Here is a 26,060-nt window from a genome sequence, read left to right as displayed (position 1 = left end):
TGAAGCCATGTCATCTCCTTATATTTACCATATTATGGAATGGATGTGATAAAATAAGCTAACGTTACTTAGTATAACTCTCTGCTATTCATTTGTTTTCTCTACTGAGAGTTTTTCGAGTTGGGGCTGAGCTTTGCAGAGGTGCAAATACGCTATAAACAAATTCAAAACTTACAGCCATGCTGTATACCACAGAAAGGTCAGAAACTAAACCTCATAAAAAGATTCACCAAATAGCAATCGATCAAACTGAAACTGAGACCTAAACTCTGACAGAGTCAAAAAATGTTTAAACTGCATGGACAATCAGCTGATCTCTGTAAACAGAGCTAAAACAGCAGAGACCCCACAGAACCATTTGTGTCACTTTATAACCAAGATTCACTGCTCCAGCAGCAAAGTAAGAGCAAAATAACAACTCACTTTCAACAAAACATCCAGAAATATTGTCTAAGAACTTATATTTAAGAGTATTTTTCCGTTAAAAAATGTTTTCCTCGTCTTTTTTGAGCAGAGAGCCCACAGAGGCGCTTGTGTAATTAATATATTGTATTTTCAATGGAAATTAAGGGGCACTTTCAAAATATTTTAGAGGACCTCCTGCGGCCAGGATGAGGAGCCATCTACGTTCTCCTCAGTCACACAGGCCACAACCACCGAGATGATTTTGGGCCCTCAGGATGAGGATGAGGAACCATCCACCTGCACAGAGCCTGCTCCTCCAGGCTGGAAGTACCAACATCTTCTCCCTGGGTATTCTTGAGGCGCCTGTTGAAAAGCCTCAGGCAGAGGCCTCTGTCTCTGGTCTGTCGGGGCTCTCCCTCCTCCTCCCTTCGTTTACTTTGCAGCTCTCCGTGCTCTTTTTGGCGAGCTGCTTTTAAATGTTAAGGCTGGTGGTGATATGTTACCGCAGAAGGGAATTACCGTCCTGCATTACATAATGCAGTGTCTTTGTCTGAAGTTGTGAAATAAGTCGACAAAGCACTTTCTGTTTGCTCTCTCGCTCTCTCTCTCTCTCTCTGGGGAGGGGCTCAGAGCGCTGGAGTGAGCTGTTTGCACACAAACAAACTCTGCTAGGAGCAGAAAACAAAAAAATCCATCTCAACTTGACAGTATCGATCCGATACCAATACTAACTTTTGTAACGATACTATCGATATTTGGATCGATCCACCCACCCCTACCGGGATCTGAGAAGCAGCTGCATTTTTCTTTGACCGGACATCAAAGTTTTTCCTTGGTTTGGATTTTTCCTGGACATGGATCCCTCGGCGCTCCTCCGCGTCTGGACAGCGTCGGCGTTCGCGGCTGTAGTGATCGCTGAGGCCGCCTCAAGCTTGGCGGCAGCTTGGTGCTGACACCCGCCCAGTTCCCTGAAGACATCGTCAGCATCGTGTGGAAACACAATAAAGACCTGGTGGCGGAATGGGTGAAGGACATGGTGGATCTGACTTTCTACGGAGTCCTCGAGAATCGAGCCACCATGGAATTAACCACCGGCGTGCTCAACATCACCAACATGACCAGAGACAACGAGGGTGTGTACTCTGTGGAGATAAATTTGCAGCTGCAGGGGACAGTGTCGTGTGCTTGAAGGTGGCGCCCATTCCGGAGGCGATGCCGAGGCCGCTGACCCGCTCGCCCCGCGACACGAAATGCACACTGAGTTGCCACGGAGAGACCAAAGGAGCTGAACCCGTCAGCCGTCAGCTACCGGTGGAAGGTGGGAGAGCAGGACTGGGCGGAGGGCGAGAAGGACATGGAGATCTTCAACAGCGAGGAGGAAGAGGAGCGGCCCAAGACCTTCACATGCAGGATCAAGACCCCGGTCAGTGAGAGTGGCAGCCTGCCCTCAGACGACCCCATCTCAAGAAGAAAAGGCTCCTTTGCTGCTTAGTCTGCTGATATCATGTCAGATTACGTCTCCTGCACTTTTCTGTACCTCTATAATGAGAGGATATAAATGATAAATTGAATACTCAGATCACTGAACCGCGAGTTCTTCAGAAAGGGAAGCTGCACTAATATTTCTCTTCCCCTCACGCAGAAAACCTTCAAGTTTCACTTCATCTTCTTTTGATTCAACCCAAACAGCTAAAACTAGTCATTGAACAAACATTGAACGTGCGGCTGCACACAGCAAAACTCTTTCACTTACGTCTCTGCTCAGAATATCATATTTTAATGTGTTTTTAACTTTTAGAGACACCGTTTTAGAATTCAGTAGGACCAACATTTCTTAAAAGAGCTTCTATTGTGACAAATAGAAATGACTTCGAACGTTCCTTTACACCTTTCCCAAATGTTGAAAAACAGGCATTTTTGACACGTCTGCTTCCTCCTAATCACAAACAAGATTTTTGTCCTGAAACTAAAGGAGCTGCAGGATAAATGTCATCATGTCCGTTGAATGTTATTATTGGGCCTTGCTGATGTGGTACAAATAGGGTTAGAGCCTCTTTTAAGATACATTAAAAGGTTTATTTTTTAAAAATCCATTCGATATCTACCCGGGGCTCATTTGCATGAGTATTTCGGATGTGTGTTCACATGACAACAGTGCTTGTAACCACTGAACTTTTTATGAAATGCATTGACGCTGTTTTCATGTGAGCTAAGCAGTCGAACATTCGGGTTCAATCCCAAGTCCTAAACAAGCTCAGCAGACGGGCAATCATAAAGATGTTGGCATCCATAGTGGCATGATTCTTATTTTTAATGTGTCTCTTGTGTGTAGTTTCATTACATTTCTGGCATTCCCATGTAAACAGGACAATTTTCAAAATGTTCTCATCTAAATGTGAACCTTTTCTGAAAATGTATTTTGTTTTGAACATTATCCTCTTGTATGCACAGCAGCCTGTCGGAATGTGTGTGTCTATATATATGTGTGTATATATATATATATATACACACACACACAATATATATGTGTGTGTGTGTGAATGTACTGTTTGTCTACTCTTTCAAATTATATTTTAAAGTTTTTGCTTATTTGCAGAATTCAAATATCATATTACCTTGTGAATAAAAGAAGTTGCTTGTGTACTGAGTGTTTAAGTCTGGTCTTTTTTCAAACCCTCAAAAGTGGAAACAAAAGGAAAGGGAATGAAGAGCGAAGCTGGAAGTGCAGGACCCGCCACCTTGCGCCCCATCCTCCCTCCTCCTGGACACGGTGAACCGGAGAGCCGCCGCCCGGGCTCCAGGATGCCGCTCCTCCGCTGGTGGATCTCGATGAAGCCTTCTGGACCGTTGAGGAGTTCGGTCTGTACCAAAAGCGGGCCGTGTCAGTGCTGCTTCTCATCCAGGTCGGGAAGAGACATCGTCAAAGATCCTTCACGAGTCAAGATGAATCACTGAATCTCGATGAGGAGAGCGTTACAGTAGTCCAACCTGGAGGAGACAAAGGCATGGACGAGCTTCTCTGCAGCGGGACGGGAGAGAGATGGCCGGAGTTTGGCAATGTTACGGAGGGAAACTTGACACCCAAATTAGTAACGGAGGGAGAAAGGGTAAAGTTGTGGCCGAGAAAAGAAACAGAGGAAATGACAGAGGAACGGAGCTGGTGTGGAGTGCCGATATGAATGGCTTCTGTTTTGGAGCAGTTCAGCTGTAAGAAGTTTTCACTCATCCAAGCCTTCATCTCCTCCAGGCAGGAGTCCAGCTGAGGGACAGAAGATGGGGGGTGGAGGAGGGGGTGACCTTGATGTAGAGTTGAATGTCGTCGGCATAGCAGTGGAATTGTATTCCATGCCTGCCCTGCTGACGACACGACCGAGGGGGAGCATGTAGATGGTGAAGAGAGTTGGACCGAGGACATGCACTACAGACTGAATATGATATGAACGCTAACTTTATTTGTATAAAACTTTTCAAAACAATGTTACAAAGTCATCTCAAACCCTTATTGAGAAGGCAATGTCTGAATGTCACTTTTTCGTGTGGTAGTCCAAGAAACAGTTTTTGTCCTTTGTAAAGCACAGCAGTACTTTGCACTTCAGGCAGGCCGTTTGCGTGTAGCCACTCTTGCACAGTCTGCATCGTCCACGTTTATCAGCATGGTTGGGAAAATGATCGAATCGGTCTAGTCTGACATCAACTGATGGTGCAACAATCCTCTGAAGTGGAGGTGAAGGTGAGGCAGCTTGATGGGGTTCTGGAACATCTTCCAATGATGGTCGTCCTCTTTTCCTGCTGTTCAAGTCTCCCTGTTTGCCAACCTTGATGAGGGCATCTGCAACTTGAGCACGGAAGTCAAGAAGCGGCATGTACTTCTTCTCCTGCTTCTGGGTGAGATGACGGCGGTAGAGGAGCCAGCCATTGACCAGCGATAAGTCAATCAGGTAGTACAAGATGCGCAGATACCAACGACGTGAACGGATTTCAATGCGATAGAGCGCTGCAAACATGTCCGCCAAGTCTACTCCTCCCATGTTGTTGTTGTACACCTTGACAATGTGGGGTCTGTCCACTTCTACATATTCCTTCTTCTCTTTCGACCACCTTCTGCATCTATCAACAGGATCAGGGTCAATGAAAGATGATGCCAGTAACACTTCCTTGTTATTGTTCCACTTCACGATGGCCATCCCACTTGTCACTTCGTATTTCACTTCATATGCACCACGCCCAACCTTTGAAAATTCCTTGTCACTTTTGAGTGTACATCCACGGAGACGGTTACGATTAATGGAAGCAACTGTTAAAATTCCCATTTTCTTCAGTTCCACAATGAGTTCAGGGGAAGTGAACCAACTGTCGAAGAAGCACTTGTAGTTTAGTCCTTTTGGAACTTCTGATACGAGACGAAGCACAACTTCACCAGCAACACCAAGTCCACACTCATTGGTCACAGTCCCTTTTCCAGTGTATACTTCAAAGTCATAGACTAGTCCAGTGACGCCTGCACGAGTAAAGACCTTGATTCCCCATTTTTGCGGCTTGTTCTTGATATACTGTTTAATTCCAGTCTTTCCTTTAAAAGGGATCATCTGCTCATCAATGCAGTGATTTTCTTCCGGTTCAACTTTCAAACAGTTCGCACGGACTTTCTCAAGTACTGGTCGCACCTTGAACAACGGATCGTATCCAGATTCACCCTTTTGCTTCACATTGGTATTGTCGTTCATATGGATGTATGTTCGCAGATGATCAAACCGTTTACGTCCCATGACTGTTGCAATTGGGTCGTAGCGTGTTGCCGTCTGCCAGTACATGCGGTACGATGGCATACGTACTACGGTCATCAAGATGTGTAAACCAATGAATTGCTCCATTTCAGAAGGGGTTGTTTTCAGTTCTGGGCCATCCTTCATTCCTGCATACAGGTTAGATTGGTGAGAAATATGTTCAAACACGGATTTGTCCATGAACTGATCAAAATACCACTTTGGACTTGGTATTTCGTCTGGTGGAGGTGAGAACGCAGGTCCTTGGAAGGAAGAGTCTATGTCAGCTGCTGGGGGTTTCCTCTGCCTCCAAGAAAACTCTTTGTTGACTGGAGCTGGGCCTGTCTGAGGGTCATCGTCACCTGGCGCCTCAGTGTCACTGTCTGCATGTACGTTATGAACTTCAACATCAAGGTGGTTGCGATTAGCCCTTGCTATTGCTGCCAATGGCTCATCATCATCAAGGCTGGAGTCAGACTGGTATGCTTCAGGAGTTTCCTCAAAATTTGGATCACCAATTTCATCATCTGAAATGGATCCTGCGTCAGATAAAGCCCCATCAGGAAGGCAAACCATCTCAACAGCTTCCTCGAGTGAATAAAATCTTCGTCGGCCTGCCATACTGCACTGCAAATCCTGCAAAGAGAGCATTCTGTAAGATAGTTTGCCAAAAAAAAGCTTTCAGTGAAACAAAGATCTATACTAAGATATGTGGCATGGAATTTAGGCTACAACAGTTTTCTTCACTGCACAGTCAAATGAACATCATATTATGCCATTGTTTTTGATCAAATCTGCCTCTGATAGTTTTGTAACTTCAGTCCAAATCATTTCATTTTCCATAGGATAGACCCTCAATGACACCTCAGAGTAATAAGTAAACACTGGTGATAGGAAAATAACCCTAGTTTAAACTGTTGCTCAAAATATAGGCAAACTAGTAGATAAAGCATGTGGTATCCATGGGTACCTGTCCGGCCACACGTGGCAAATCTGCAACGCTGAAATAGAACTGCCCCTGGGGAAAAAACAGAAGAGATCAAATCCACTATTTGGCACGTACTGTATCGATATATGTTCATGATTCATCTTACGCAGTATTGGTTTGAAATTAATGGAGGTTGGTAGTGATACTTACTTGAAATTGGGACAGAAAATCCCTGTCAGTGACCTCAAGGTGGCAGACATGTTGGAAGTGCGACGGCACTGCCATCTGGTAAGCTAGTGGGAAACCGTTTGTTGCCAATGCACAACTAAGTTCTGCAGTGGAGTATAAAAAAATCCTCATAAATATGGATGTGGAGTAATTAGGTAATTAGAATTTGACTGTTGCAAATCTGCAACGCCTGCCTCGAGAGGGTTTTAAGGGAATTAGTTTTGAAAATCATAATTTCCCCATTTTTTACCAAGATTTTTACCATATCTACAAATACCAACTCAGAAAATGTTCTTTCAAGAGTAATTATTAGCATAATCATGATGTATACCACTGTAAAAAACAATTTCTGCTTCATATTTAGTGCATTGGATAGAAAAAGTCAATTTTATTTACATTAGCTTCAATTGCTAACTTTAACATGAGCAGACAAATCAACATGGTTGAGCATGTTTCAAAAAACACACACACATGTAAGTTGGGTTTTTTAACGATATCAAGTGACAAAGTTGTGTTAAGTAACACTATTGACACTATAACATGTCAGAAAACCCCTCTCTCAAAGTTTTTGTAATAACATTCAAAATATAGTGGTTGATTTTCACTTCAAGGTCATAGAGGGGGTAAAGATGAACCATATTTCAGGACAGTTTGCCCTCCAGTGGATTTCTTTTAGCATAACATACTTCAACCAAGTGGTAGAGATTGGTTCACAGAGTAAAAACTTTAGCATTCCTCTCATTGAAATTAAAGTGGCTCAAAATGTGCTCAACCACATGGCCGAGCAAACAGTTAAAGGGTTATTAGAAATAAGTAGGATGTATATCTAAAATTATCATGTGATCCACAGTTTCTGATCAGTAGAGTACACACACACAGATTGAAGAAACATTGGCCAAAGTTGCTTTTCTATCCAAGTTTTAATTCTATCCTCCTGTTCCTAATTCCATCCTTATCTCATTTTGACGTCTCGCTTCCAGAATAGTTTTGAGTCCTTGAAGTTTCCATTATTCCACATCTGTTATTTCTCCTGTGGCGCAACAACAAACCGTGTTGAATAAAACTTTTTCCGCATGTTTGACAAGAATACGGCTTCTCGCCTGTGTGAGTTCTGGTGTGGCGCAACAAAATGCCGTGTTGATTGAAACTTTTCCCACATGTTTTACAAGAATAAGGTTTCTCCCCAGTGTGAGTTCTCATGTGGACCAACAAATTGCCCTGGACGCTGAAACTTTTCCCACATGTCTGACAAGAATACGGCTTCTCGCCTGTGTGAGTTCTCATGTGGACCAACAAATTATCCTGGCGACGGAAAACTTTGCCACAAGCTTCACAAGTGCATTGTTTCACATCTTCGTGAGTTCTCATGTGGCGCATAATTTCATGCTTGCTGAAACTTTTGTGACACATTTCGCAGGGAAGCGGCTCTCCGCCTGCGTGGGTTTTCACGTGACGTAATAAATTACTGTGTTGTCTGAATCTCTTATCACACCTCTGGCAAACGTACGGCTTATTGTCAGAATGGGTTCTCATGTGGACCAACAAATTACTCTGTATGCTGAAACATTTGCCACACATCTTGCATGAATATGGCTTCTCACCCGTGTGAGTTCTCATGTGGACCGACAAATTACCACGTGCACTGAACCTTTTACCGCAGGTCTCACAACAATACATCTTCACCCCGGTGTGAGTTCTCATGTGGCGCACCAAGATGCTGTGTTGGCTGAATTTTTTGCCGCAAGTTTCACAGGAATACGGCTTCTCACCCGTGTGACTTCTCATGTGGACCAACAGATTATTCTGGCGACTGAAACCTTTCCCGCATGTCTCACAAGCATACGGTCTCTCGCCTGTGTGACTTCTCATGTGGACCAGCAGAGTATCCTGCCGGCTGAAATTCTTCCCACACGTTTCACAAGAATGAGGCTTCTCACCTGTGTGGGTTCTCATGTGGACCAAATACTGGCTCTGTCGACTAAAACTTTCACCACAGGTCACGCAACAATGAGGCTTCTCGCCTGTGTGAGTTCTTACGTGTATCAACAAGTAACTCTGCCGACTGAAACTTTTTCCACACGTCTCACACGAGTGAGGCTTCTCACCTGTGTGAGTCCTCATGTGGACCAACAAATTACTTTGCTGAATGAAACTCTTACCGCATGTCAGGCAGCCGTAAGGCTTCTCGCCTGTGTGGATCATTGTGTGTTTTTTCAGCGACGACGAGTTGGTGAAGCTTTTGCCGCAGGTGTTGCAGAGAAAAGGCGTCTCACCCGTGTGATTTCTCATGTGGATTAAAAAAGAATCTTTACGCCTGAATCTTTTACCGCATGCTTCACAGGAATGCGGCTTCTCGTCGGTGTGTGTGATGTGATGCTTCTGTAGCTGAGACATATACCTGAACGATTTCCCACATATTTCACATTTGAAGGGCTTTTTTACCGTTTCCCTCTCAGAGAGACAGTCTAAATCCTGGGAGTTGTCCACATCGCCGCTGTGACACATGCTGGGCTCCAGCTCTTCATCTGGAACCGATCCTGAGTCCATTTTCAGGTCATGAATGTCGGTTACTTCAGAGCTGTGGGAGAAGAGCTGCTCGCTGTCTGGTTCTGCCTCTGGTTCACTGAGGAAACTCTGCCTCTCGGTCAAAGTCACCATCAGTGTTTCGGCCTCAATCTTCAACGGACAAGGTTCGTCCTCTCGACTTGGAGAACGTTCGTCCACCTCTGGTTCCTCCACTTCGTCCTTAATCGGGAAAATCTTTTGTGTCTCCAGTTCCAGCTGAGCATGTGAAGATGTGGGTTCTCCCTGCTGCAGACTGGAAGTCGTCTTGTGGTTAAAGGGCTGCTCCTCCTTCCAGAAACGTTGCTGAGGGAATTCTGGAAGAACAAAATGCAACAGAGGTTCTTATTAATGTGATCAAAATCCTGTAACTCCAAGGTTCAATGTTACAGAGTTTCTCAACAACTTCACAAAGCAGTCAGAGCTCCAACAACATTCTATTCAGTGTTTTTGCCCTAAATCCAGCCTGGGTCTTGAATTTCAGCCTGTCTAAAAGTCCATATGGTGAGCACCACTGACGACAGGTTGTGTGTCTGTACCTTTAAATGTCAGACCATAGAGGAGTCATTTGACCCAGAAGGGCGAGGCGTGCTGGGGATAAGCCGAGTTTTTATGTGAAAGCCTAAAAGTCAGTCTCAAGTAGCATCACTTCATATGGGACATTCGTGGGCCGGTGCTTTTGTTTCCCCCTCACCGTTTTCAATTCACCCACAACAACAGACAGACGGGAGGTGTTCTCGGCCCTGCTCGGCCCCAGTGGAACCTCCCCGGAGCAGGGCCAGGTCAACACCATAAAAGTACCTGGTCGAAGGACCAAAGCGGAGAGGAAACATGACGGTTCCAGGGCCGAGTGGGGCTGAGAAGGGCCAAGGCGGTGCTAGCGGAGAAGGGCCATAAATGTACATGATTACCAAGAAGTTGTCTTGCAAGATTTGTTTTCCAAATTCTAGTCTGTGGGGGGCGGAGGTAAACATGTACCTGGGCTTGCTCCCCATCCTGGGTTTTTTTTTTTTTCTTTTTCAACACAAGTGAGATTTTTCTCTTGCTGGTGAGATTTATTGAAAGAAATTGCACAAAAAACATATCCACACATATTCAAAAACCTATACATTATCAGCACACAGTGTGTGTGTGCATGTATTCGAGAGTGGCAGGGCAATTTCCACATAGCCATGGCGTTTCCTTTTTGCATTGTCCACAGGTGTATTTATAGCAGCCCACACATCGCATGGTGGCAGGATTGCTATTGCAGTTCTTCTTGACCTGGCGCTTGGCTCTTCTCCCAGGAGTCGGTGTGGACGGTTGTTGGCGAAGCGATTGCTCCTTTTGTGCTTGCTTCGCACTCACATAAGAGTTGGCCAACTCTTTTGCGAGTTTCACCAGGAAGTCCACCCGTCTGTCCTTCTCCCCGGTGCACGCCTGACGTAGAACGTGAGCGTTCAGCGCCGCCATGTCGATCATGTTGTAGAAGACGGCGACTGGCCAGCGCTGTGTTCCTCTGCGGACAGTGTACTCCCGCAACATCTGGTCCATCGCATCCACGTCGCACTTTGTGGTGTTGTAGAGGGTGACGGTGTTTGGCTTCCTCTTGGCGGTATTCTCCGTCTGAACCTCGCTGTGCATGCTGCTGAGAAGGCAGACGCTCTTCTTCCGCTTGGGAGCATACACCGTCAGCGTGGCACCAGCTATCGAAAACACCTAATAAGTGAAAGAAAGAAATATTGTTTATTTCACAGCACTTTCACACACACACATAGAACCACAATCAACAACATGCAACATACCCGAGTGCTGAACTGTTTGAGGTCCGTCTGTCTGGCAGATTGAGGAATTTCCTGGCGAGTTTTGTTGACTGTTCCGAGGAGGGTGGTGTTCCGGCTCAGCAGTCGTTGGGCAAGTGACAGTGACGTGAAGAAATTGTCCGTCGTAACATTTCTGCCCTTGTCCAGGAACGGTTCCATGAGACGCATCACCACATCTTCGGACAGTGTCTCTCCGCCGGGACGACTGGGGTCCTTGCCGAGGTCTGGGAGGACATTGCAGATGTACTTGGATTTCAAGTCGCAAGCCAACCAAAACTTGATCCCGAACTTGTCCGGGTTCGTTGAGATGTACTGCAAGAAAGGGCAGCGAGTCTTCGACGGGAAAAGCTGTGCATCTACGCTGATGTGTCGACCAGGGCTGTAGGATGTGATGCAGTTTGTGACAAACGACTCCCACACGCTGGAAATGGCTGCAAACTTATCGGTCTGCACTCGTTGTTTGCGGGTGGACTTGTCATCGAAGCGAAGGTGTCGCATGATGTCTTCAAATCGACTTCGGGACATAATCTCCATGATTTTTTTGTTTCCCAAATCTTCTGACCAGTAGTCACGCATCGATGGCAGCTTGGTCATCCCCCGCAAGATGACGATGGCAATAAACGCCATTAGTTCATGGAGGGTCACGGACCAGTTCTCATCCTCCGTTTCCCTGGCGTGTTGATTAGTCCACTGTTGGATGACGCGAAGCATTTTCGGCGTGATGAAATGGAGGAAGCTCTGAAGGCGACTCCCGACATTTCCCCTGGCCTCAGCTGCTGGCTCTCCATCAGTGGCGTGGGCTTCGATAGGGGTGAAATGGAGAGGCCTCCCCACCGGCTCTTCACGCCACACTGTGCCGTCTTTCGCGGTCTCTGTCCGGTCAGTCTCCAACCGAGCTCTCTTCTCCAGTGGAGAAGGAGCAGTCTCCTCATCTGCAGTGTGAACAAATTCAGATTATGGGAAAGTCAAACGGCATCACAAATGCTCGCATGGACACTCATGATAATTCCAGCACATCACAAATATTCCTCCTCTCTATCCGAATGTTGTCTCAAATGTCTTACAAAATAAAAAGATAACGAAACGTTTTCTTGTTTGAAATGAAACGAAATAACATGAAAAGAAATCTTAACCTGAAGATAGCTCGGAGTCGGAACTCAGCCGAAGGTTCACTTCTTCTCCTTCCGAGAGATGAGGGTCCATGTCGGCGAGGATCAGTTCCAATGCCTCTGCGTGGGTGTGTCTTCTCTGCCTCTTCGTTCCTTCAAGAGGAGTTCTGTTCACCACTGAATCCTTGCATGAACTGAAGTGGTGGGCTAAGTGCAGTAGGGGTGTCAATGTCTACACGTCTACACGAGTACACGAGTACACGGATAGAGAATCATAACCGTTAAGGAAAATCAACAACCATGTACACATTTTCCTCCTCCTCCTCATTCTTTTTTTCACCTACCGTATATATAATATTTTTTGGAGCAATGATGTTACCTGAAAGCTTCAGATAATAACATTAACTAAATGTTCCCTCTCGTGCAGTTTTCCACATACATAATAGATACATGCAGAGAAAAGTTAACAATGATTTAAAAAAAAAAAAAAAAACCCACAGCCAGTGTTGCGTTCAAGTGGACTCGGGGAGGCGATGACAGCTAACAACGAGCGGAGCGCGGCGTGGCAGCTTTTCCAACTGGAACTACTGCTGGGTGGAGGCTGTGTCAGGCAGAACTGGTTCATAACAGCAGTACGGGATCTACGGGAGACCAGCCGCCATAGAAACACCCCAACAATCTGGAGGGAGAGACGCTGCTGCTAGCATTGACTGCTAACGCTAGCTAGCAAGCTACCGCTAGCGGTTCACAAGCTAGCATGAGGGATTTTATACACAACAAATCAAAGAAATGTGACAAGACACTTAGTGAACATATCAACTTAATAGCAGAAATAGTGGCCCTTTTGTCTGATAACTAGTGGAATGTTTTTGATTTTATGGGATTATGAAGAAGTGTAGCTCAATGGAGACAGAGCCCTCTAGTGGTCATATAGCGCAACTGCAATAGAAAAAGATAAACCTCTGATGTGACTGCCGGTTACACGTCGGTTTGAAGTCCCGGTTACAAGTGTAGAGAAAATTGTAAACACTGACACCCCTAATGTGCAGTCAGGTATTTAAACATTTGGTAGTTCACCTCCCGCCCCGCTTCTTGCATAGAAAGTTCCTTGATGTTTTTCAGTATTGTCTGTGATTGCCTCATTTACGTGACAGGAGAGACGGGTAGACTTCCTGGCACCGCCTGAGCCCTGGTCGTCATGTACATGCTCCATTCACATAACTAAAGCTTGGCTTATCACCTTCACAGCCCGCCTTTCTGGGTCAAATGACTCCTCTTTTGTCTGATACATGGAAAGGGACAAATGGTCCCTCTCTCGTCGTCCGAGTGTTAAAGGTACAATAAGTCAGAACTTTACTCTTAAATTAGTTAAACTCATTCCCACTTTTCACCTGTCATTGAAGAAACATTCCCTTTAAACAATCTGTCATCTCAGTCAATTAATGTCTTGGTAAAGTTTTTCTTTCTTTCTTTCAAAATGACAGTTCCGGCGCCATCTAAAGGCCTGGTATACGTACTAACAGGTTATGACGAATACACCCCCTTCCCCTGGCCTCCAGTAGTGATCATCCATGTATCACTGTGGAGATGAACTGCTCCATGTACCGTGATATTGATTTCAGGCCATATGGCCCAGGCCTACCTTCCATATCGTAGTGGAGCTGCTCGCCGTCTGCTTCAGGGTCACAGAGGTCGCTGTCCTCTTCGGTAGAAGTCGCAGTAGAGGGTTGGGTTTCCATTTTCAGAGTGAGCGGATCTCCTTCCTGACTGCTGCAGGGCTCCTGCTCCAGACGTTCTGATTCCTCCTGCTCCTCTTTGAGCTGCAGAGGCTCTGCTTCTTCCAGCTGAGAGCTTCTCTCCTGGCCAAAGAGCTGCTCCTCCTTCCAGCCATGCTGCTGGGGGGTTTCTGGAGAGGTAGAGGACAAGAGAGTTTGCAGATGACTCCGATGCCACAGGTCAACCTTCAGCTTCTTCATGTTTTACTCACACAGACATGAATTCATATATTCCTATGAGCCGGACTGAGGTCAAATGAGTGATATAAATAACATTAAACACATGTTAGCATCACACCACTCAACCAACAACTCCCGAATTCGAGCGTCGCCTCAGACAGACATAGCTCCTCTTCAGTAAAACAGACAGGGCGATGCTGGCGCGCACCTCCACCCTCCCTCTGCACACAGCTGAATGCAGCTGGGGTATGTACATAGCACCACCCTCCAGCCATGACCAATAACGACATTCCACCCGAGGCTTCTCCCGTTCATGATGTGAAAAACCAAGCTGGCTGGCTGGACGAGAGGTCAGTAATGCCAGTGACCAGGCCACTGTGTTTAAGACACACTGGGAAAAGATTATGACTGAAGCCCAGAGCAGTGATTCTTTAATCAATCCAGACAGGTGAGAGCATGGATATGAACACAGTCTCAACTTGAACTGCGATATATTGAGGCAAAAAACAATGTAGAGGAAAGATATTTGACTTCACCCCGCTGCAAAAAATGGCATTTCTTTTCATACCTGTTCCGGGTGACTTGATTTGAGGATTCCAGTTGATTTCCAGCAGTCTGCGCTGGCGATCAATCTCCTCCTCATACTGGATGATAGCTTGTTGAAACAGGGTGAATATTTCCTCAGCAGCAGCGGTCAGTCTCTGGGTGGTCAGGTCTCTCACAGAGTGGTGGGAATTGTCTCCTTCGCCATCAGTAACGGTCACCGCAACCAGATCCTCCTCCTCTTTAATGTGTGGAGCTTCGTGTTCCTCCTGCTCCAGACTGGAGCTCGTCTTCTGCTCACCGATGTGTTGCTGTGGACTCTCTGGAGGGAAACAAGACAAAAGACTGATGTGAAGGAGGAGACAAGAGAGGCTGCATTTAAAATACATAGAAACATCGTGAAACTCTGCTCATTTCAACAAACTGACAGCAGCTGAGGGGTTTAAAGGTAAACGTATTTCCCCAAAACCAGCCACGGTTCCGAATTTCAGCCAGTGTCAAAGTCCCTCTAGTGACACACACTCATAATACATATATATCCAAGGACAATCAGAACGTATAAAGTGTCATGAGGGTCCCCTCTGTTGCCTGATGTGATCAAGAAACAGATGCCATATCTGATGGAACCGAGCCGACTTCCCTGGGATCTCAAATCGAATTTTCTCCAAGTACAAGATACGCGAAAACTCTGGGAGCCAGGCTTCAGAGCCAGGAGCCATGTGGGGTCACCTGGAACTCAAACGGGGTTGCCTGAAATTTGCAGTAATTATCAACCAATAACTTACTGGTAGAACCGTTTTTCTTTCTTTTTTTTTTTTGGACTGATTCTTAATCTTTTTGACATTCACATAGTCTCATATTGATTTAGGTAAAGTATAATGTTCTGCAATAGAAGGTGAAGTCCACTGTACATTATTCACTGATTGAGCCATCACTCACACACACACACACACACACACACACACACACACACACACACACACACACACACACACACACACACACCTCCTCCTCCTCCATCTTCTCCACTGTCCATGGAGAAAAGCTCTGAGTTGCAGCATGTAGACAGACTTTCTCGCACATTGGCTGTTTGAAGATCCAGATTACTGTTAGAAAACCACAATACAGCCAAATTTAATATTAAGGAACCTAAAATAAATAGATAAACTGCCGGGATGCAACACGTCCTCCTTATCTGAGACATCAGGGACAAGTTTCCACTTCCAGCTGATTCAGACGTGTTATTTTCCAACAGCACCTGAACGCATCACCATCACCCCGGATTAATGTGAGGATTCATGTGTTCATTCAGAGGTGATCAGACCTGCTGTCTGGATTAATGTGAGGATTCGTGTGTTCATTCAGAGGTGACCAGACCTGTTCTCTGGAAGTTGTCTTGAGGTCTCCAGTTTATTTCCAGCAGTCTGCGCTGCCGCTCGATCTCCTCCTTGTACTGGACGACAGTTCGTTCAAACGCGGTGAATATTTCTCCCGAAGCAGCAGCCAGTCTCTGGCCGATAAACTCTCTCAGAGCCTGGACGGAGCCCATCGCTGCTGCAGGAGGTGAAACATTCCCACCGTGAGAAACAACAACACCGCTCCGGGCAGCCTCCATTACAGCTGCCTCTTCTTCTCTCGCTGGGTTTGGAGCATCAGGAACCAGCTGCAGCGTCGTGCTGACCCCTCCTGGCCGGACTGGGGTACTGAAGCAGACACTCAAACCCGGAACCTGCCAGGAAGGAGTGGGAATCACAAACTACCAGTCACTGCCAAACTTAGAGACTGAATGTGACTCTAAATGCCTCAGTCAACTTGCTTTCTCAGTTTACAACACATTTAATACATAACAGTTTGAACCAAATTATCGTAATGAAGATTTTGGCCAACTTCCTGTAATAACTTGGGTTTGGGGAGTGGTGGTTGAGCCAGTGGCCGGCTGTTCAGAGGCTACATGAGAGCTGGGATGCCATGAAGTGCTACTTCCTGTCCCTGGGAGAAAGTCATTGCCCAAAAGCACTGTGGTTCTGATGTTGGAGGGAGAAAACATGACCATTTGTGAGCTGTATGAGATAATGCTCAGCCTTAAGACCAGGCCCTAACAAAGAGAGAATCTGATTCCTTTTTTGGAATGGAGACCAGTGCTCTACTCAGAAAGTTTCCTGAGCAAAAAACTGCAACAATCAGACAGGATTTCACCAACTTCTACAAGACAGCACTAACATACCTGGAAAAGTGGTACGATTTCACAGATGATAACTATCAGAAGCATGTTTCATCCTTGGCACTGAGGAACAGCTTCAAATTCTCTCATCTCACTGAGATGAGAGAATTCATTTGATCTGTGTCAAGCTGCCGCTGCTGCTGATAGCATTTGGCTTTTAGTGGCAGGGAAACAGTCACCCCGTCCTGATCGTCCGATTATCTGATCCAGCTTTGCCACAACTTAGATGCCGTCTAATTTGGCATCTGAGGCAGACATTGAGCTGGGACAATGCAGGGGGTTATGTGTTTACCCAAAAATGGAGTAAAGAAAGGGGACAATCTGTCTAAATGTGTTAAAAACACTGCGGATCTTGGCAGAACAAACCATGACGCCAGTGTAGATGTGAAAAAAATAACGTAACTGAATAACTTTCAGTGAAACATTTAATCCTACTGAGTGCTTAGTTAAACACTGACCCGTATCTTATCAGCCTCTTATTTGATTTTTTGTTTTTCGCAGAACCTGTTTGATTGAACAATGTGAAAAACTGACAAATTCCCAGGTCAGAATAGGATGTTAGTGAGCTTCAGGCTGTCAGGCGGCACAGCCTTAAGAATGTTAAGACCTAATTTTGGGCTGAAATCCACTGCACGGGTTCAGGGACACGTCTGGTGATCGCTGTCTGTGAACACAGTTCAGGTTTTTGGGAAAACACGGATGTCATGCCCAGCAGACAGAGGAAATAAAGGAACGTCCTGTTTAACGGTATTGAGTTGTGTTAGAAACTTCAGCAAGTAGAAATAAGGAGGGCAGCTGTCTCCGTCTCCAAAGCCACAGAGGAACAGAGTCAAGGAAATGAAGTCTTGTGTTTCTACAGTTTCCAGAGTCTCTCTGAGGACACAGCTGCAGGATGGAAGATTTCCCCTGTTGGCAGTTCCTGAGGAACAGTGCGAATGAGCGGAGTGACAGTCAAGACCAGGTCATTTCTCCAACAAGCTGAATTTAGCGCATTGTAGCAACAGTTTAAGCCTTTGCTACAATGCTTCAAGCAAACTTTCAGGTGTCCGAGCTTATGTGGGTTTTTTTCTTTTTGCCTCCCCTCCCACCCCGCCCGCAATTAATGGGCTTTTCATTTTGCTTTATTTTCCAAGGAAAATGCCAGTTTGCACCTTATGTACCTGTAGGATTGATTTAGTTGTGTTGTTATAGTGTATGTAGTATTAATCAGCCCTAAATGGAAAGACACATAGAATTTCTTTGGTGTTTTTCAATACTTTGAACGTGATTTCATTTAATTTTTCTTTTTTGTGTTTTATTTAAAAGATGCGTCTTTTTTTGTTTTGTTTCGTCTTGTGCTTCAAGCAAAACTTCAATTAATGGACTGTGCATTTTCCTTAGTTTTCCTTGTTTTTTCACTTTTTTTTAAGTTTATTTATTTATTGTCTATTTATTTGAAAATGACCCTTTGTATTCTTCTGGGATGTACTTTACTTTTCTGAAAAAACAATATCTTTCATGCAAATTCTTTATTATTTTTTTTATTCACATTTGTGGGTTTCATGCAGACTTTTTCATCTTATTCTTGCCGTTAATTTAAATATGCAGGGACACCTCTCACATAGTGTGGTGACGAGGGCTGGTTTGGAGCTAATATTTACCTCCTGATGTATTTCTAACATGCCTGTTTATTGGGGGATTTTTGTTGGGTTTTTTTTTTTCCAGAGCCGCTCCGACCTGACCTGCCACCAGAGAAGACAGCTGGAGCTTCTCCGACGCTGCGCTGCACATCTTGATCTCCATGGAAACCAAGACGCGGTCCTGCGATCATCTGGAAGTGACTTCAACAATATGTTCTTAATTGTTGTTTATTTCTGATAAAATAAATGTGTATTTACCCAACAGTGGGCTGCATGCTCCTCGCTTCTTCCACCTCACGACAAGTCAATTCAAACGACCACATTGGTCATTAATTCATGATCCAAATGTTGAGTCATGGTTCAAATTACGACCAAGAGCTACATTTTAAAATGAAGTGTCTCTTATTGTTCATGTGAATTATATCACGGACTGCAGGAGTGTTTTTTTTTTTTTTTTTAAGCAGTGGGCGTTGCTCCGAGAAGTTTGAGCACAAATACAATTCTCTGCATTGAATAATGACTTCAGGTAGACGTTCAAGACTTTCAAAACATAGCAAAACCATTCAAATCGTTTCTGAAACAGTCAGATCAGAGGTCACAATATGAACCTTAAAAAAAGAGTAAACAATCGAACGGAGAAGTCTCTGAATTGTAATTTACACAATGTTACACAGTTTGTTAAACAATCAAATCGATCACTGTCTCTTCGTTTATGTATCATAACATTAAGATCATACATTCTCAATTGTTTTGATTGTATTCCAGTAGATTCTGAAGTATTGAGGGTGATAAATCAACTCATTTTAACATAGATGTGCTGCACTAGATCCACAAGACGGCGCTGCAGAGGCCTTCTCTCCAACTTCAGTGTAAAATACTGCAAGGCCTATTTTTCTCTTTCTTCCTGCTGTTAGAGTTGGATTGTTGTCAGACAGTCCTTTAGAGGTCCCCCATAAGGTCACTAAACCCTCTGAGGCCTCACTGAGACATGAAGCCTGTTCTGAACTTTGACCTCTGTTGCTCTATTGCTCTTATTTGACCTCTACAGCAGATACAGACCTGAAAATTCAACTGCGAGCCCTCTGGGAGCTATAAAATCACAACCTCTTGGGATTTTTTTCATAAGCTCCTCCCAAACAGGAAGTACCTTCAGGAAGGAGGAGGGGCTTCACGACTTTCTGGCAGAGGTGTGAAGACATTACGCAAAGCTCAGCTTATTCAGAGTAAATCTGACCAAACAGTGATGCTTAAAGGGCAACTCCGGTTTTTTGACACCTGGACCTTATTTCTAGGTGTGTCATGCTCATATACTCACTCAGACAAACATGGTGCAGCTCGGAGTCCTCCAGAAGTTATTTAGATCCAACCGATTTAGCCACACTTAGCGGGGGCCACGGCAAGGGAGCTTCAGCGCGGGACATAATCTCTGCAAAATCGCTCATTTCGGCTATATTTCTTCATCCATCGCCAGTGTTATCATAAAGTCAGCTCGTCTACCGTCTTCAGGTGGGTCAGCTGACAGTTTTCGCTGTTGGTGTGAGCCAGCCAGGGATTTCCTGTCATTAAACCCCAATCTGCTATTGCAGCTCGGATGGGGAACTGTTTTGGCAAATTGGACTCCAGCTCTTTCAACTTAGCTATTTATGTATTAATACACCAATATAGAAGGGGAGTGATTTGTGCAGCATAGTAGTAATTTCTTAAACACGGAACACCAAGCCCTCCATTCTCCTCAGCAAGCTGGAGAGCAGCATATTTAATCCTTGGTTTCTGGCTCTGCCAAATAAATCAGGAGATCCTTTTATCCCACTCCCTGAATTGGTTTTCACTCACCTCTATGGGTAAATTCCTAAAAAGGTAAAGTATTCGGGGTAGAATGTTCATCCTGACTGCACTGATCCGAGAGCTAAGACTCAGGTAGGGGGTCAGATTCCATCTGCTTTTATACTTAAAGATATTGGGTCATAGTTTGCCTGGAAGAGCCCTGCGAGGTCCTTAGTCAGTTGTATCCCTAAATATTTAATAATCTCATTATCCCAGTTTACCTCAGATTTCTTGCGCAAAGTCGCAGGGGTCGAATAATTAAGTGTCATCACTTGATTTTTTTTAAAATATTAACTTTGTATCCAGATATCTTACCAAACCCATCAAGAGTAGACATCAATTCACAGAATGAACTCTCAGGTTCCCCAGGCAGACCAGCACATCGTCAGCGAACATCGCCACCTTGTGTTCAACTCCTGACAGCGCAATACCCTTGATATTTTTTAAAGTTCGGTGCAGATAAGCACCTTTCTTGAACAATCAAGTAAACTAAGCAGCATTAAACTGATTGTTTTACCTATCAAACTCTAAAGTAGACACATTTCCTCATACGTCTCTGTAACAACTCTGATTTAGTTGTGTTGTTATAGTGTATGTAGTATTAATCAGCCCTAAATGGAAAGACACTTAAAGAATTTCTTTGGTGTTTTTCAATACTTTGAACGTGATTTCATTTAATTTTTCTTTTTTGTGTTTTATTTAAAAGATGCGTCTTTTTTTGTTTTGTTTCGTCTTGTGCTTCAAGCAAAACTTCAATTAATGGACTGTGCATTTTCCTTAGTTTTCCTTGTTTTTCCACTTTTTTTTAAGTTTATTTATTTATTGTCTATTTATTTGAAAATGACCCTTTGTATTCTTCTGGGATGTACTTTACTTTTCTGAAAAAACAATATCTTTCATGCAAATTCTTTATTATTTTTTTTATTCACATTTGTGGGTTTCATGCAGACTTTTTCATCTTATTCTTGCCGTTAATTTAAATATGCAGGGACACCTCTCACATAGTGTAGTGACGAGGGCTGGTTTGGAGCTAATATTTACCTCCTGATGTATTTCTAACACACTTGTTTATTGGGGGATTTTTTTTTTTTTTTTCCAGAGCCGCTCCGACCTGACCTGCCACCAGAGAAGACAGCTGGAGCTTCTCCGACGCTGCGCTGCACATCTTGATCTCCATGGAAACCAAGACGCGGTCCTGCGATCATCTGGAAGTGACTTCAACAATACGTTCTTAATTGTTGTTTATTTCTGATAAAATAAATGTGTATTTACCCTCACAGTGGGCTGCATGCTCCTCGCTACTTCCACCTCACGACAAGTCAATTCAAACGACCACATTGGTCATTAATTCATGATCCAAATGTTGAGTCATGGTTCAAATTACGACCAAGAGCTACATTTTAAAATGAAGTGTCTCTTATTGTTCATGTGAATTATATCACGGACTGCAGGAGTGTTTTTTTTTTTTAAGCAGTGGGCGTTGCTCCAAGAAGTTTGAGCACAAATACAACTCTCTGCATTGAATAATGACTTCAGGTAGACGTTCAAGACTTTCAAAACATAGCAAAACCATTCAAATCGTTTCTGAAACAGTCAGATCAGAGGGCACAATATGAACCATAAAAAAAGAGTAAACAATCGAACGGAGAAGTCTCTGAATTGTAATTTACACAATGTTACACAGTTTGTTAAACAATCAAATCGATCACTGTCTCTTCGTTTATGTATCATAACATTAAGATCATACATTCTCAATTGTTTTGATCGTATTCCAGTAGATTCTGAAGTATTGAGGGTGATAAATCAACTCATTTTAACATAGATGTGCTGCACCAGATCCACAAGACGGCGCTGCAGAGGCCTTCTCTCCAACTTCAGTGTAAAATACTGCAAGGCCTATTTTTCTCTTTCTTCCTGCTGTTATAGTTGGATTGTTGTCAGACAGTCCTTTAGAGGTCCCCCATAAGGTCACTAAACCCTCTGAGGCCTCACTGAGACATGAAGCCTGTTCTGACCTTTGACCTCTGTTGCTCTATTGCTCTTATTTGACCTCTACAGCAGATACAGACCTGAAAATTCAACTGCGAGCCCTCTGGGAGCTATAAAATCACAACCTCTTGGGATTTTTTTCATAAGCTCCTCCCAAACAGGAAGTACCTTCAGGAAGGAGGAGGGGCTTCACGACTTTCTGGCAGAGGTGTGAAGACATTCCGCAAAGCTCAGCTTATTCAGAGTAAATCTGACCAAACAGTGATGCTTAAAGGGCAACTCCGGTTTTTTGACACCTGGACCTTATTTCTAGGTGTGTCATGCTCATATACTCACTCAGACAAACGTGGTGCAGCTCGGAGTCCTCCAGAAGTTATTTAGATCCAACCGATTTAGCCACACTTAGCGGGGGCCACGGCAAGGGAGCTTCAGCGCGGGACATAATCTCTGCAAAATCGCTCATTTCGGCTATATTTCTTCATCCATCGCCAGTGTTATCATAAAGTCAGCTCGTCTAGCGTCTTCAGGTGGGTCAGCTGACAGTTTTCGCTGTTGGTGTGAGCCAGCCAGGGATTTCCTGTCATTAAACCCCAATCTGCTATTGCAGCTCGGATGGGGAACTGTTTTGGCAAATTGGACTCCAGCTCTTTCAACTTAGCTATTTATGTATTAATACACCAATATAGAAGGGGAGTGATTTGTGCAGCAGAGTAGTAATTTCTTAAACACGGAACACCAAGTCCTTCATTCTCCTCAGCAAGCTGGAGAGCAGCATATTTAATCCTTAGTTTCTGGCTCTGCCAAATAAATCAGGAGATCCATTTATCCCACTCCCTGAATTGGTTTTCACTCACCTCTATGGGTAAATTCCTAAAAAGGTAAAGTATTCGGGGTAGAATGTTCATCCTGACTGCACTGATCCGAGAGCTAAGACTCAGGTAGGGGGTCAGATTCCATCTGCTTTTATACTTAAAGATATTGGGTCATAGTTTGCCTGGAAGAGCCCTGAGAGGTCCTTAGTCAGATGTATCCCTAAATATTTAATAATCTCATTATCCCAGTTTACCTCAGATTTCTTGCGCAAAGTCGCAGGGGTCGAATAATTAAGTGTCATCACTTGATTTTTTAAAATATTAACTTTGTATCCAGATATCTTACCAAACCCATCAAGAGCAGACATCAATTCACAGAATGAACTCTCAGGTTCCCCAGGCAGACCAGCACATCGTCAGCAAACATCGCCACCTTGTGTTCAACTCCTGACAGCGCAATACCCTTGATATTTTTTCAAGTTCGGTGCAGATAAGCACCTTTCTTGAACAATCAAGTAAACTAAGCAGCATTAAACTGATTGTTTTACCTGTCAAACTCTAAAGTAGACACATTTCCTCATACGTCTCTGTAAAAGACGTGGCAACACACTTTGACTCTGTTCTTCTGCCAGAGAGTGAAATCATATGGAAACACACTGAAACACAGTCAGGTTAAAGTAGTCAAAGGAGGCGTCACAGAAAACGCTTCATTTTAATGATATTTGAGAATCAGCACTCAGTTGACCTCTTTGGCCCCCGAGGGGGTCACGGACCACAGCTTTGGAACCACTCATGTAGAAAGAGACGGATGAACGGTTTTTGGTGCCTCTACGGAACATGAGACAAGGTTATTATAATAACAAGGAGTAAATATTGTCCTCTGTAACAATAGAAATGTTTTCCTTCATAAATATGTTTCTTTCTCCGCTGTAACGACTGTGCAACACTTTGAAACGAGCAAAAGCAGGAAAGGAAACAGCAAAGACGAGCGAGCTTTTGTCCGTGAGCCGCAGAGCGAAGCCGCTACCAGTCCAGCTTCATGTCTGCTTTGCTCCACACATATTTCCCTCCTCTCCTCAGAAACATCTTCTCATCAAAGCCGCTGAAGCAGATGGCCGCCTTCACTCCCACGTCCAGGATGGACCTGGACGGCTGCTTCCCTCCTCCTCGACAGTCCAGGAAACGCATCTGGAGCAGAGAGACACTCCGTTAGCCCCGCGGTTCTGCAGCGGTCATGGAGCTTTCACTGACTCTTCCATGGAAACATGTCAGGGAGTCACTGGTTGATAGAACAAGACAATAATAATTTAAAAACACTTGAAAACAATACTAGAATGAATGCAGAAGCTAAAGATGGAGCTTGATTTGAACGGATTCCTCATGTTTCACTTTGAGTCAGAGACAGAAACTACGTACGTATTCGTCCAGGATCAGGTAGGAGTTCCTCATCTGTGAAGGGAAACATTCAAACACGGTTACTGTGATTCTTCTGACGCCTCCATGTTTTTCTCACAGAGCTTCACGCGTCCAACCTTCTCGTTGGACTCGGGGACGAGGCAGGCGACGCCGCTGTGTCTGTCCAGAAAGTCCTCAAACTGCCGATCGCTGACCACGAACCTCCGGGCCTCCCTCAGAGCCGACTGTCCGGCGTTCTCCCCGTCAATCAGCAGACACTGGAAGACCTGAACACGCAGAGCAGACCCTCCAGGACCCGTCTGTCTCTGAGGACGCGCTCAGACGCAGAGCCGTCCTCACCTTCCAGCGCACCGGGTCCAGCTGGACGATGTGCTCGCTCATGTCCTCGTCCACGTTGAAGGCGTTGACGACCGAGTTGATCTTGAAAGCCACTCTGTACTGCTGGCACCAGGACCGGATCCTGTAGAGGTTCTGGAGGTGGCTCTTCCTGCCCTGAGCTCTGCCTATCAGCTGGTTGGTGTCTTCGTCGAAGCTGTCGCAGGAGACGGCCAGAATGTCCAGGAACTCTCCTGTTGGACAACGAGAAGACAGGATGTGGCTCCACATGTCCACACATGTCAACGGCGCCTCCTGCAGAATGAAAACGGTGGAGCAGCAGATGTGGCCGTTGTGGACAGTTTGAGTCCAGATTCACTCATTTTCCACTCAGTGGCTGATCTGTCCAGGTGGAAACAGAGTGACACTCCTCAGAAACCACAAACCACGCAGCGGCTCGCATTCAGCTGTAATAAACAGTGTGAAACGGCTTCAGTCTGGCCTCGTCTTTATAGGCTGGATTGTTTCTGGATGTTTTGCTGTTCCTGCTCTGGTCTGAGTCTGATCGTCTGAACAGAAGCTCCAGACCGGCCCTGGTGGGGCCTGGAGTGTGTTCTCACCATACTTCTGGAACCAGCTCTCTCGGATCAAGCTGCCGTTGCTGACGATGCTGACGCTGGGCAGGTGGAGGTCCTGCTTACAGAACTGGACCAGCGAGCCCAGAAAGGCCCCCCTGTCCTGGAGGAAGGGCTCTCCTCCAGAGAAGTTGATCTTCTCCATGCCTACACACGAGAAGGACATCAAGTCCACGCACACTTTGATGTGTGTGTGTGTGTGTGTGTGTGTGCCCGTGCGTCCGTCCAGCTCCTCACCTGCCTCCCGGAGGAGTCTCAGCCCCCTCTTGGCCTCTTCCACCGGCAGGACGAAGGAGGTTTTGGCGGTGTGGAAGCAGAAGCCGCACTTGTAGTTACACTGGCGCGTGAAGTGGTAGTTGACGCTGGTCGGGGTGACCTCTGACCTCTGGCCCGGCGGTCCCGCAGCAGCAGCTGCCCAGTAGGAGCGGAGTCTGGAGAGGAGTGTGAGGATGGAGGAGCAGAGGAGCTGCAGGAGCAGCGCGGGAGAAAACACCAACCAGGACATGCTGAGAGCGCGAGCCCGGCGGAGGCGAGGCTCTTTAAATCCCTCCGAGGAGATCAGCTGATCAGCGGCTCCTCACTGCCAGAGAAACGAAACTGACGCTCAGGCAGCGCGCGCCTCATGCCAGCGCGCACCAGATGACAGATAAACAAACACAAGAGTGAGAGCAACACTTTACCATGTTTATTTATGATGACCTTTATTAAAATATATTTTATCAAATACATTTGCTTTTCTCTGTGTGTGTGTGTGTGTGTGTGTGTGTGTGTGTGTGTGTGTTGGGGAGCGGGGGGGTCTTGCGTATATTTTTATATAATTTTCTCCTGATCTGTCCATTTTTCTAGTGGTTCAGCTTTAGAGCTGGGCGGTGTTTCCAGTGAACAGGCTCTGGGCTCAGCTGATCAGATCATATCTGAGCTTTGCAGCTGCTTG

At 45.2% G+C, this 26,060-nt stretch overlaps 3 protein-coding genes across 7 annotated transcripts; all 3 read right to left on the bottom strand.

Annotated features, from left to right (window-relative positions):
- Positions 1-3,906: 3,906 nt before the first annotated feature.
- On the bottom strand, positions 3,907-6,869 carry LOC115407675 (piggyBac transposable element-derived protein 3-like). Its single transcript, XM_030118112.1, has 2 exons — positions 6,139-6,869; positions 3,907-5,804 (listed from the first exon to the last, which is right to left on the bottom strand). Exon 2 carries the CDS (start codon positions 5,787-5,789, stop codon positions 3,930-3,932), a length of 1,860 nt encoding a protein of 619 aa, XP_029973972.1. The 5' UTR covers positions 5,790-5,804; positions 6,139-6,869; the 3' UTR covers positions 3,907-3,929.
- Positions 6,870-6,881: 12 nt separating this feature from the next.
- Positions 6,882-15,920, bottom strand: LOC115407670 (zinc finger protein 271-like). Of its 5 annotated transcripts, none has more exons than XM_030118107.1 (6): positions 15,673-15,920; positions 15,301-15,401; positions 14,321-14,617; positions 13,440-13,703; positions 11,822-11,950; positions 6,882-9,203 (listed from the first exon to the last, which is right to left on the bottom strand). In XM_030118107.1, exons 2-6 carry the CDS (start codon positions 15,329-15,331, stop codon positions 7,282-7,284), a joined length of 2,643 nt encoding a protein of 880 aa, XP_029973967.1. In that variant the 5' UTR covers positions 15,332-15,401; positions 15,673-15,920; the 3' UTR covers positions 6,882-7,281. The 5 variants fall into 5 exon arrangements, with proteins under 5 accessions (XP_029973967.1, XP_029973964.1, XP_029973965.1 ...); XM_030118108.1 differs by lacking the exons at positions 6,882-9,203; positions 15,301-15,401 and adding exons at positions 9,942-10,584; positions 10,671-11,620; XM_030118104.1 differs by lacking the exon at positions 15,301-15,401.
- Positions 15,921-23,439: 7,519 nt separating this feature from the next.
- Positions 23,440-25,750, bottom strand: LOC115407470 (radical S-adenosyl methionine domain-containing protein 2-like). Its single transcript, XM_030117817.1, has 7 exons — positions 25,744-25,750; positions 25,364-25,702; positions 25,112-25,273; positions 24,516-24,745; positions 24,293-24,442; positions 24,177-24,209; positions 23,440-23,948 (listed from the first exon to the last, which is right to left on the bottom strand). Exons 1-7 carry the CDS (start codon positions 25,748-25,750, stop codon positions 23,784-23,786), a joined length of 1,086 nt encoding a protein of 361 aa, XP_029973677.1. The 3' UTR covers positions 23,440-23,783.
- Positions 25,751-26,060: the final 310 nt, after the last annotated feature.

Source organism: Salarias fasciatus, chromosome 20, assembly GCF_902148845.1.
Source record: "Salarias fasciatus chromosome 20, fSalaFa1.1, whole genome shotgun sequence".
NCBI classification, from domain to species: Eukaryota; Metazoa; Chordata; class Actinopteri; order Blenniiformes; family Blenniidae; genus Salarias; species Salarias fasciatus.
Note: the sequence above shows the minus strand (reverse complement) of the source record. Positions and strands in the feature narration are given on the sequence as shown.

What these genes read in the sequence shown, in the direction of transcription:
- LOC115407470 (XM_030117817.1), bottom strand. An exon ending in GAGCTGGTTCCAGAAGTATG is followed by an intron (nt 24,746 to 25,111) that starts GTGAGAACACAC and finishes GTTGTCCAACAG; the next exon opens with GAGAGTTCCTGGACATTCTG. An exon ending in TGGACCCGGTGCGCTGGAAG is followed by an intron (nt 24,443 to 24,515) that starts GTGAGGACGGCT and finishes CTGCGTGTTCAG; the next exon opens with GTCTTCCAGTGTCTGCTGAT.
- LOC115407670 (XM_030118104.1), bottom strand. Translation starts at nt 15,910, where the DNA reads ATGGAGGCTGCCCGGAGCGGTGTTGTTGTTTCTCACGGTGGGAATGTT. An exon ending in AATCAAGTCACCCGGAACAG is followed by an intron (nt 13,704 to 14,320) that starts GTATGAAAAGAA and finishes CTACCTCTCCAG; the next exon opens with AAACCCCCCAGCAGCATGGC. An exon ending in CGACTCCGAGCTATCTTCAG is followed by an intron (nt 9,204 to 11,821) that starts GTTAAGATTTCT and finishes TTGTTCTTCCAG; the next exon opens with AATTCCCTCAGCAACGTTTC.
- LOC115407675 (XM_030118112.1), bottom strand. Translation starts at nt 5,789, where the DNA reads ATGGCAGGCCGACGAAGATTTTATTCACTCGAGGAAGCTGTTGAGATG.